The sequence below is a fragment of the Muntiacus reevesi genome, chromosome 5, assembly GCF_963930625.1.
Source record: "Muntiacus reevesi chromosome 5, mMunRee1.1, whole genome shotgun sequence".
NCBI classification, from domain to species: domain Eukaryota; kingdom Metazoa; phylum Chordata; class Mammalia; order Artiodactyla; family Cervidae; genus Muntiacus; species Muntiacus reevesi.
Window position 1 is genome coordinate 41873310 of NC_089253.1, and position 11633 is coordinate 41884942.

General features: G+C 54.9%; 1 protein-coding gene across 1 annotated transcript; it reads right to left on the minus strand.

Annotated features, from left to right (window-relative positions):
- Positions 1 to 2372: 2372 nt before the first annotated feature.
- CATSPER1 (cation channel sperm associated 1) lies at positions 2373 to 11179 on the minus strand. Its single transcript, XM_065937084.1, has 13 exons — positions 11011 to 11179; positions 10745 to 10918; positions 9647 to 9859; positions 8786 to 8899; positions 8466 to 8622; positions 8125 to 8216; positions 7839 to 7982; positions 7606 to 7669; positions 7377 to 7449; positions 7180 to 7237; positions 5403 to 5478; positions 2558 to 2672; positions 2373 to 2399 (listed from the first exon to the last, which is right to left on the minus strand). Exons 1-13 carry the CDS (start codon positions 11177 to 11179, stop codon positions 2373 to 2375), a joined length of 1476 nt encoding a protein of 491 aa, XP_065793156.1.
- Between the last annotated feature and the right edge of the window lie 454 nt (positions 11180 to 11633).

An 11633-nucleotide genomic window follows, 5' to 3' on the forward strand; every position in this document is an offset into this window, starting at 1 on the left:
ATCTCAGCCCAGAAGATGCTAAGGGTGCAAAGTTCAGCTCCCAAATTTGGAGTCCCCCAAATATCCCAGCATCACAGACAGAGGAATGAACCTCCAGAGTCTCCCAGAGTTTGCCAAGTTATGGGTGGGGAAACAAAGTCACAGGAGAGAGATGATACCCCAGAACTAGAAGGAGATAACAGCCAGGGCGGACTGAGGGGCACCTGAGCCCTGTTCCCTCTCAGCTGCCAGGATGGCTCAGAGTGGCACGTGGGGGGTTCCGCCCGCCCAGCCCCAGCACACTGAGCTCTCATCCTGTGAGATTCTTAGACCAGTATGTGGCCCAGAGATGGCAGAGCCCCTGCTGGCCAAGACACACACACTGTGGGCCCCATGCCAGGAGGACTCCCCCACCCTCTGTCCTGAGCAAGACCCCGGAAGGGGCTGGCAGGGAGCGCCCAGGGGAGCGAGGTCAAATCCACCGGGCATAGGAGAGGTGAGGACACAGATGCAGTTTAATGTCCTTTAAAGAAATAGAGTTGGAACATGTTTAGCACACCTGAATCTGTGGCTGGAATTAATAACACTCACTACACAAGATGCACACGTGCATCCAGAACTTATCAGGAGGCCAGACACACAGACACACACCCCCACCATGAACCCTCAGATGGCTCCCAGACACCACACACATATCCAGAAACACATACACGACCTAGCAACCCAGAAGCACAGACACAAACACACGGGAACAACACCCCCACACTGAGGACAACCTGGAGGTGTATACACAGCCCCCCAGACAGTCGCACAGGCCCCGGCTGGAGCTGTCTCAGATGCACAGAGGCACACCCGTGTGTGCCTGGGACAGGATGGGCGGGAACCGGGTCCTGCGGGAGCACAGAGGGTGGGCAGCACCAGGCCCCAGGCGGGGCGGGGCGGCTGCGGAGAGCACCAGGCGGCCCCTGCCCGCAGCCCGGCCAGGCCTCATGCCCACTCCTGCCTGGCCGGCTTCCGGCCCGATGCTGGGACTTAACAAGGAACAGCCCCTGCTCCCGGGTCCTGCTCCCCTAGAGCCCTCGGAGGCCGTACGGGGTGGGAGTGGGCCTGAGGCGCTGAGTCTGACAGGACAGAGCGATGCAGGGGGAAACTCAAGCCTGTCAGATATGGCCGCTGCAGTTGGTCTGCGGCTGGCCGGCTACCAGGTGCCACGGGGCAGGAGCCTCCTGCGTGGCCGGCATGGGCTCAGGGGCAGGGAATGCTGAATGAATGTGTGAGGTCGTGCGGTGAGGTGAGGCCAGTGATCTCTCCACCCCTGGAATCTGTACCCAAGTCCCAGGTGGCGTTTCCTCCGCACAGTCGGTCCGTCCTCTCGGCCGGGCCCGGGCTTGGGAGGAGACATGCTGCTTCTCTCTGGGGCCCGGAGACATGGCCACTGTCTGGTCCAGAGTGTATGTAGACGGGGTGGCCAGCGAAATGGCCAGCCCCTACTCTGGGGTTCTGTCCCCGATTCCCTCCAGCTTCACTCTGCTAGAGGTAAGGTGGGTGTTGTGGGTGGTGGGAGACCTCCCTCCGGCTGGATGTGAGCAGGACTTAGCGCTCGGTGCCCACTGCCATCCCGGGCATCCTATGGGAGTGCTCATCCCTCGCTTTCCGCTACCAGAGGCCCGTCCCCACCACACACACCCCTCCCCATCCCCACCCCGAGACCTGGAGGACTTGAGCAGCCTCCCTCCTCTCCCTCCTCGAGGCTCTTTAGCCTGACCCCGGGCAGGGCAGGGTATGGTGATGACCTCTGCCTCCTGGGCTCAGGCTGCCCCCAGTGAGTTGGTACCCTGATACTGGCTATTAAGGGTGCCGGTAAGCCCGAGATCCTGGGCTCTGAGCCCTCGTTCCTGGAGCCTCCTGGTCCCCCGGGCTCTTGACAACCATGGGCTGTTCTAACCTGTTCTCCCGTCTCCTAGGATAGACCGGCCTCCCTCCCTGAAGCAGGGTGATTGCCCACTCTCCGTCCATCATTGAGCCTGGTCCCCTTTCCACATCACCCCACCCCACCCCTGGCTGCTATTAAGGCCCTGCCAGGCCCAGACAGGACGCCAGGCCCCACGGGGCAGGAAGGGATCCAAGGACAAGCCTGTCACCCAGAACACTCCCGTGTACACATGATGCAGGGTGCACGTGTATGCGTGCACACAGGTTCCCTTGTGCTTTGGCAGGGCCAGTGAAGACGCAGAGCCACCTGGGGTTTTAAAACTCTCTTGGCCGCCTACCCCCTCCCCGCCTCCCCACCCCTGCAGGCCCAGTGATCCTTCCAGCGGATATGGGGACTTGACCGGAGTCGGTGGACAGCCAGCCAGAGGCTGAAGTCTGGACCCAGGCTGCCTCTCTGGGGGTCACTTTCTGAAGTCCTCTTCTCCAGCCTGCAGGAGAGGGGGTGGGAAGTGATGGCGCCGGCCTTTGCTTCCGGGAGGCCCACACTGCTCTCCCTTGGGCCACTTCCGGGCGCAAGCACCTGAAGCCTAGCCTCCCAGTGCCCCGCCCTCTCCACCCGGCTCCTCCCAGGTCCTGCCTGGTTCACCTCGAATGTGGTGTCCACAATCTCATCGATGACAGCAGCCTGGGAGCGGAATTTCAGCTGGTAATGCTCCACGCCAGCCACCAGCTGCAGGAAGTGGAACAGGGTCTCCAGCTGCCTGAGGGCGGTGGAGAGGGGGCAAAGTCAGGCCATCTCAGCCCCCAGAGTGCATCCCCACCCCTCAACCCCCCGCACTCATAGCACCCTATGCCTCCATTTTCAGCCATGGCCAGACCTTTTCTGTGTGGGCCCTCCATGGTGTATCTCCTTTTCCACATATACCCTGCAGCCCCACCATCTGCCTGGACCTCGGAGAGTTCTGACGATTGTTTACCTCCCAACCACCTGCCCCTGCATCCGTCCAACCTACCCCACCCTGACTCATGCACCCACTCAGCCACCTACTGGCACACTTGCCCGGCTATCTATCCATTGACTCACCATGGGACCACCCCACCCTGTTCCTCTCTCACCTATCTCTCCATCCACCTGCTTTTCCCTGGCCCCACCCCCACCCACTACCCATTCATTAACTCCTTCACTGCCAGCCTGCCTTATCAATCCAGCCATCAAATAACAGTTGAAATCAATGAACATCGCACGGTGCTTGGAGGACACAGAAACAAAAAGAAACAGCTCCTGCCATCAAGCAGCTCAGTCTGTGACAGAGCCAAGAAGGCAAACCAAGGGTGTTTACACTGGTGACAAGTGTAAACACAGGGCACTGAGGGACCCAGAGGAGGAAAACCTGATCTGGTACTAGGGGATCAGGAAAGATTTCTGGAAGAAGCATCACTGGGCTGAGCTTGAAAGACACTTTGAGGGTTTGCTAAGCATAGACAGGGTTCCAGCGCGCCCAGATCTGTGAACAGTGGGGAGTGTCCTGAGGACCAGGCGGGCTTCAAGGAAGAAGTTTTCTGAGGATGGATGAATTCAAGATGAAGACATTCAGGGAAGGTCAAAGTGAGGTGCCCCGACCTTAAGCAAAGGGAGGCAGGAGCCCTTATAAAGCTGCAAACTCAGAGAAGGCAGGAAAAGCCAAAACTTTTTTTTTTTTAAACAAAGATCGCTAAATAAAATAAAAGAAAGTAGAAGGAAGAAAGATTAAAACCAACAGGCAAAACAACAACAAAAAGACCACTCTCAGTGGAGGCGAAGGTGGGCCGGTGGGGAAGAGTTTGAAGGCTGAGAAACCCCCAAAGAAAATATCACAGAGGAGTCAAGGCCCAGTCCACACTGGGGGCTGAGGAACTGGGATGTGGAGGGTGGAGGGCAGCTGGGAGAGCAGCCAGGAGGTGAAATGAACAGGACTGGATCTCAGCTCTTCTAGCTCTTGATCACTTATGCCTGCTGTCGGCAGCCAGAGAACGTCCCAGCAGAGAGAACAGGGTGCCTGAAGGTGGACACATGTGTGCTGTGCTGTGCATAAAGCCAGGATGGGCCAGGGCGGTGAGGGGGACCCATGATCACAGAGAGCCTGGGGCTCGAGCTCTGCCGGCAGCAGAGAAGAGCCTGAAAGGCTGGTTTGGAGCCAGTCTGGATGAGGTGGGGCAGGCCTGGCTTTCTGGGAGAAGGATCTCTGGGGAGCCAGGCCTAAGAGCCAGGAGTCTGTGCCAAGGACCCCTGCCATGAGCACAGCCACGAGTCCCCAGCTGTCTGGGCCCGACCGGCCCCTCAGGTTGACTTGACATCTACCTCCCAGGCCTTTCCTGGACTGTCTCCTGACCCACCCTCCTCATTCCTGCAGCCAGAAGTCTACCCGCCCTCCGTGGCCCCAGGCAGCTCTTTAGAGAGGGTCCTTGGTGGCTCAATTGGTAAAGAATCTGCCTGCAACTCAGGAGATGTGGGTCCAATTCATGGGTCGGGAGGATCCCCTGGAGGAGGAAATGGCTACCCACTTCAGTATCAGTTCAGTTCAGTCCAGTCGCTCAGTCATGTCTGACTCTTTGCAACCCCATGGACTGCAGCACACCAGGCCTCCCTGTCCATCACCAACTCCTGGGGTTTACTCAAACTCATGTCCATCGAGTTGGTGATGCCATCCAACCATCCCATCCTCTGTCATCCCCTTCTCCTCCTGCCTTCAATCTTTCCCAGCATCAGGGTCTTTTCCAAGGAGTCAGCTCTTCACATCAGGGGGCCAAAATATTGGAGTTTCAGCTTCAACATCAATCAACCTTCCAATGAATATTCAGGACTGATTTCCTTTAGGATGGACTGGTTGGATCTTCTTGGAGCCCAAGGGACTCTCAAGAGTCTTCTCCAACACCACAGTTCAAAAGCATCAATTCTTCAGTGCCCAGCTTTCTTTATAGTCCATACATGACCATTCCAGTATATGGGGGAGGAAATGGCTACCCACCCTTGCCTGGGAAATCCCATGGTCAGAGGAACCTGACGGAGCCCAGTCCATGGGGTCACAAGAGTCGGACATGACTGAGTGACTAAACCAGCACCACCTCATGAGTTGGTGCCAGTGTGGGGCCCCTTTGTGCCTCTGAAGTCCTTACAAAATCCAGCCCAGGGCAAGGATCAGGCATGATTCTCAGACAAAAAGATGAGCAGAACCCCTGCTCCCGCAGCCTCTGTCCGCCAGCCCTTGGCCTTGGGGGGCTCTCGTGGCCCTTCAGGTGCTGGTGGTAGGATCCTCTTGGTGGTACCAGGGGACTCTGGGTGAACAGAAGCCACTCAAGGCCTCCACAGCCCACCCAAAGGCTCCACGTAAGCCTTAGGGTTCTACCCCTCTTCCAGAGAGGCAGGCAAAGCCCCTTTCCCTGCCGCCCACCGCTCAGGCCCCCAGGCCTCTCCCCTCAGACCCAACACCTCCCCTCCTTTTGCATCTCCTTACTTCTCAGTCAGGGCTCCAAATTTTTTCTCAATGAGCTGCTTCTGTATAGTGTGTTCACTTAGCACTTCTTTAGGCTCTGGTGTAGAGAAAGAAAGGGGAAGTCAAGCTGCTGCCTGGAGACTTCCCTGGTGGTCCAGTGGTTAAGAATCCACCTTCCAATGCAGGGGACACAGGTTCGATCCCTGGTCAGGGAATTGTCCCCTTCTCCTCCTGCCTTCAACTGAAGACAAGCTGCTAAGTAATCTGAGACAATTAATTCCTCTTTTTGTTTTAAGCTTTTTTTGCATTGAGTGCCCAAGATGGAGAGGGCAGGTGAGGGGCCAGGTGACACTTGAGGGCCTTTAATCCTTTGGTGTTGATGGTCCTAAGAGTGAGATTCCAGAGTTCAGATTCTAAAGTTCTGAACATCTTTCAGTAGGAGGCAAAGCCATTGGCTCAAAATCTATTCACCCAGAAAGTCAGATGTGTTTAAATGAACATGTACAGACTCTCAATCCACTTTGAGTGACTCTGGACAAGCATGTATAACACCTTGACAAAAGCCTCAAGGACAGCTGAAATCATCTCATATAAGATCAACTGTTACAAACTTTGTACATTATTAACAGAAATGAATGTTTGGTGAATCATAATGTGACTAGATTTCAGAGATTGCCGGGAGAAATATCAAAAACCTCAGATATGCAGATGACACCACACTTATGGCAGAAAGGGAAGAAGAACTAAAGAGCCTCTTGATGAAAGTGAAAGAGGAGAGTGAAAAAGTTGACTTAAAACTCAAAACATTCAAAAACTAAGATCATGGAATCTGGACCCATCACTTCATGGCAAACAGATGGGGAAACAATGGAAACAGTGACAGTCTTTATTTTGGGGGGGCTCCAAAATCCCTGCAGATGGTGACTGCAGCCATGAAATTAAAAGATGCTTGCTCCTTAGAATATGATCAACCTAGACAGCATATTAAAAAGCAGAGACATTACTTTGCTAACAAAAGTCCATCTAGTCAAAGCTATAGTTTTTCTAGTAATCATGTATGGATATAAGAGCTGGACTATAAAGAAAGCTGAGCACAGAAGAATTTATGCTTTTGAACTGTGGTGCCGGAGAAGACTTTTGAGAGTCCCTTGGACTGCAAGGAAATCCTTGCAGTCCATCCTAAAGGAAATCAATCCTGAATATTCACTGGAAGGACTGATGCTGAAGCTGGAACTCCAATACTTTGGCCATCTGATGCAAAGAACCGACTCCTTGGAAAAGACCCTGACGCTGGGGAAGATTGAGGGCAGAAGGAGAAGGGGAAGACAGAGGATGAGATGGTTGGATGGCATCACTGACTCGATGGATATGAGTTTCAGTAAACTTTGGGAGTTGGTGATGGACAGGGAGGCCTGGCGTTCTGCAGTCCGTGGGGCTTCAGAGTCGAACACAGCTAAGTGACTGAACTGAACTGAATGCGGCTAGTTAGTTGTTTTGCAAATGGGTCTATCAGGAATTGACTCTCAGTGTGGTGGATAGTCGTGGAGTTCTTTGGACCAAAGTTCTAAGCTCTGAAAATTCTCCTGAGTCTCAGATTCTAAGACTCGAAAAGCTAGGCCAAGAGTATTCCCTGGTGGTCTATTGGTTAGGACTTGGCACTTTTACTCCTGGGACCTGGGTTTGATACCTGGTCAGGAAACTGAGATCTTGCAAACCACCCAGTGTGGCCAAAAATAAATAAATGTAAAGTTGGTCCTGGCACTCTTCATCTGTCAGGGAAGACGCAGGGTGCTGGTACCTGCTTCCATGAGCTTTGTCACTGAGTCATCCAGGAGCTTTTCATGGAGCTTAACCGCCTTCTGCAAAGAAGAGGCTTCCGTTCTGCCAGAGTCCCATGTCTGCCTGTCCCGGAGCACCCTCCATCCTTCCCTCCAGCTTCTGTGCCCCCCTCCCCGTGTCTTCCCGATGGGTCCACCCGCCCCATCCCCTCAGTACCTCCTGCTTCACTTTCTCCAGGCCTTTGAGCAGCGCCATCTGGAAGTTATCCACCAGGACAGCAATCACCAGGCTGAGGCGAGAGGCAGGAGGGGGCTGGAGGGGAGGCTGCACCCTCCTCTGGGTTCGTGGTGCAAAACCATAGTGAGAGGGGAGCAGAGGGAGTGCCCCTGGGGTTAGGCTGGGGGAAGGGAAGCTGGGGCGGGCGTGCAGTGGGGCGGGCCCTCACTTGAGGAAGATGAAGTACTGGATGATGATATAGATCATGAGAATGGGGATGATGTACCAGGCGCCTGGAAGAGACGGGGTGGGCTCCTTTGAGCTTCGAGTGCCTTGCCAGTCCTCACCACACCCCGGCCAGCACGGCTCAGAAGTCCCACTTGGCAGATGGGATAACTGAGCCCTCAGAGTCTGCCCACCCAGACAGCCCCTGCCCTCCACCCAGCCTGAGGCCTGCCCTACCGTGGGCCCGGCTGTCCAGGTAGATGAGGGACCAGTCATCCAGGGTGAGCATGGTGAAGAGGGTGAAGATGGTGGTGAAGATGTTCTGGAAGCGTTTGGGATCAGAGTAGCGGAACAGTGCCCGGAGCACCACAGAGAACAGGACTGACTGTTGAGGATCAAATCTGGCTCACGGGGTCCTCTCCCCCTCTTCCTCTCTCCTCACCGCCCCCAACTTCTGATTCCGCCTCACCACTCTGTCCATGACAGCACCTTACCCTCCCACCCAGCCCCGCGACATGGATACAGAGGCAAGTAAACATGAGGATGAGGATGGCAGTGATGGACGGCAAGGACCGGGCCAGGGTTCCGGTCACTTCCTGGAGGTTGGTCAGGAATCTGTGGGCAGAGGTTTAGAGAGAGGCTCTGTCAGTGGGGTGGGCGTCTGTGCTCAGAAACCGATGATGATGACAGATTTCAGACTGCTGATGACTGAGGTGGTAGGTCCCTGGTTTGCTAGTTACTTTGCAGAAGGTCCCAGCCCCTCTCTGGAAAATAAGAGATTGAGCCTAGTGAAAGGCAGGAGACCATCAGAAAAGCATTCTGGAAATCTATAGCTTTGTCGTGGGCAGCTGTGGTCCTGCTAACCTGAGCCTCCGAAGGACTCGGATCGCGCGCAGGGCTCGCAGGGTCTTAAAGACCTTGAAGATGCGGAAGACGCTTTGGTTGTGGATCGCACGCGTGGAGGAAGAGTTGACCTGTATGAGCGTGAAGTCCACCACACCTATTACCATGATGAAGAAATCTGCAGACAGAGGGATGCCCGGATGTCACGGACTGCTGCCCAGGCCCCGTGCCCAGGCCCACAGCCCTCCCAGCACTAACACCCCCTGCTTCTGTCACCTTTGGGCAGTTCAGGGGCTCCCGTTACACACACACACACACACCCAGGCCCCATCTCTACCCACCCAGGTTATTCCAGGGGTCCAAAAAATACGCAAGGCCGAGAGCAATGATTTTGAGCACAGCTTCCACCACGTAGATGGAGAGGAAGATGTAGTCCAAGGCCGTGAAGTACCACTCTGTGAGGACACGGGGTGGGGAGGGAGGAGGGAGCCCTCGCTTAGGCCCACCCCTGCCCCCAGCAACCCTTGCCTCCTCCTCCTCACTGGAACCTCACTTGCAAGCAGCCATTTAGGGAGAAGCTGGCTCTGTCCAACGGCTGTGTGTCTCAACTGCTCTCTGCCTCACTTTCCTCGTCTATGAAATGGTGATAATAACACTCTGCCTGATAGAATTTTCATGAGAATTAAATGCATTTCACATAGTAAAGGGCTTCCAAGGGAGCCTTAAACCTCTTGCAAGAAACATCAGCCCACTCTTTTTTCTCCTTTGTTTATGGGTCCTGTGGCAGGTCCTTTCCTTCGCTCTGCTCCCTGGAGTCTTAGGGATGGTCTTCCCAGGTTTCCCAACCTCCTCCCTCCAGGGTCTCCTGGCCTCCAGGGCCTCCTGATCCGTCCAGCAGACGTGGGTTCTTGGCATCCTTCCTGCGCAAATCAACATACTTAGAGCTGATGCGCCCCCTGCTGGCTGTAGTCATAAACAGCGCACACTCAAGCTTAGAAGACCCTCCTGTCTCTGGCGGTCTGGTTGACTTCAGCAAAACTCTCTGAGCCTCACTCTAACTGCTGGGCAATGTCGCTCACCTCTCAGGGTGAGGATCAAATGCGCTAAGTTGTTTAAATCACCCGGAACTTGGTCAGGCTCACAGGAGGCCCAGAACAACATCAACGGCCTTCTTTACATGAACAGGGCTCCCTGCCTCTTACCACCCCGAATCTCGACTTCAGCGAAGGTCTGAGCCACAAGCATGATGGTGTTGAGGCAGACGATGAAGATGATGAAGGTTTCAAGGGCCAGGGAGTCAACCAGTTTCCTGAGCATTCTCCGAAGGCCCCAAATAAGGTGGCTTGATTTTTCCCACAACCAATACAATAAGTCCGAAGAGTGCACCTTCTTGTGGGGCCGTGGGCCTCGGCCAACTGTAAGGGGGCCAGAAAGGCAAGTTCTTGAGGGCAAGGGACCCAGGGATCTGGGCACCCTCCCAGGCCTGCCTGCCATGAACTCACTCAGGGGCCGGCAGGCTCATCCTGCACTGGTATAGAAGCCAAGGCTTGACCCTTCCTTGCAGGTGACAGCCTGCTTGGGATTTGAGCATATTTCAGGGGCTCAGGCTCTTACACTCCATGCTTTTAACTCACATGGCAGCTTACACATGGAAGACCCAATCTTCCTCGCCACCCCATCCTCTTGGTAACCTCGTCCTCTCCCTACAAGATGCTTCTGACATATCTTCCCCCTCTTGACTGCCTTATCTTCCACAGTTAGACACACATCCCTTGCTTCTTGTTCAAGAAGCTAATGCAATGTCTACTGAACTACTAGGGAACAATTTGGGGGGATTATATGTTAACAGGCAAGGTCCTCCCTGCCCTCCAACCAGGCCCTCGTTCAGGCACTGGTTCCTCCCTCTGTCCTCAACAAGGTCACAGTTTAGTGGGGGAAATGTGGACAAACAGAATCCACAATGGTAAATGTTCTGATATAGACAATGGACCCCTTCACTGGGCAGTCTGGGTTTGGTTGTATAAGTGACCTACACCAGCTTTCACATTGATAATAGGAAACGTTTGAGAAGTGAACATGAGAACAAAGGACAGTGACTGAATGAACCAACAAGTGATGTCTGAAGAGGTGCCTAATTCCAGGAATAAACAACTGGAGGATGAACGGTCAGGCGTGTTAAGAGCCAATGGACTACACCTGCAGGGAGAGCGAGCCTTGTGAAGGACGTGCCAGGCCTGACTCAGGTCTGGAACCTGGGCCAGGCAGCTGGAGTTGGGGGTAAGGGGTGAGTTCAAACGCACCTTTGCGCTTCTGAACGTGCTCGTCTTCTTCAGGGCAGCTTTCCGAGGTCTTAGAGGAAGAGTCCTGAGGATAGACTTTGTTGGAGGTCTCGGAGGGGTGCAAGTTCACTGTACTAAGGGAATGAGCCAAGCTGAAGGCTGAGGTCTTTCGGTCTGGCTTGCTGGGTTGAAAGACTGCTGGACGAGAATAGGCAGAGCCGAGGGAGCCTAAGGTCACGGTGTGGGGCGTGTGTGAGCCAAAGAGTTGGGAGCTTCCATGACGGTACTCCCCATGGTGGTGATCTCGGTGGGGGTAATCATGAGGATGTGCGCCGTGGTGGTGCTCGCCGTGGTGGTGCTCGCCGTGGTGGTGCTCGCCGTGGTGCGGTGGGCCATGGTGGTGCTCGCCGTGGTGGTGCTCGCCGTGGTGGTGTTCGCCGTGGTGCAGTGGGCCATGGTGGTGGGACATCATGGAGGTAGGCCTTCTGTGGTGGTGCCCACCATGATGATGGGCCTCACTGAGGTGGGAGGGGTTACTAGATTGGGTGGAGTCTTTATGGTGGTAAGCCTCACTTTGGCGACGGAGCCCACTATAGTTGGGAACCTCAGTGTGGTGATGAAACCCACCGTGGTGGTTGGGCTCCCTGTGTTGCCGGGACCTCCCATGGTGTCTCCTGCCATGGTGGTGCTCATGGTCTAAGTGGTCCTCACCATAGGACTGGTGGGAGATGAAAGTGTTATGGGAAGGATCCTGGGAAAGGGATGTGGAACAGTGGTCTCCACCATGATGGTGGGACTCACCGTGACTGGGGGAGTGACAGGAGTGGTGGGCATGGCGGGAGAAGACATTGTCATGGAAGCCTTGGAATTCAGCAGGGTGGTGAGGTCCACCACGATGATGGGATAAGCC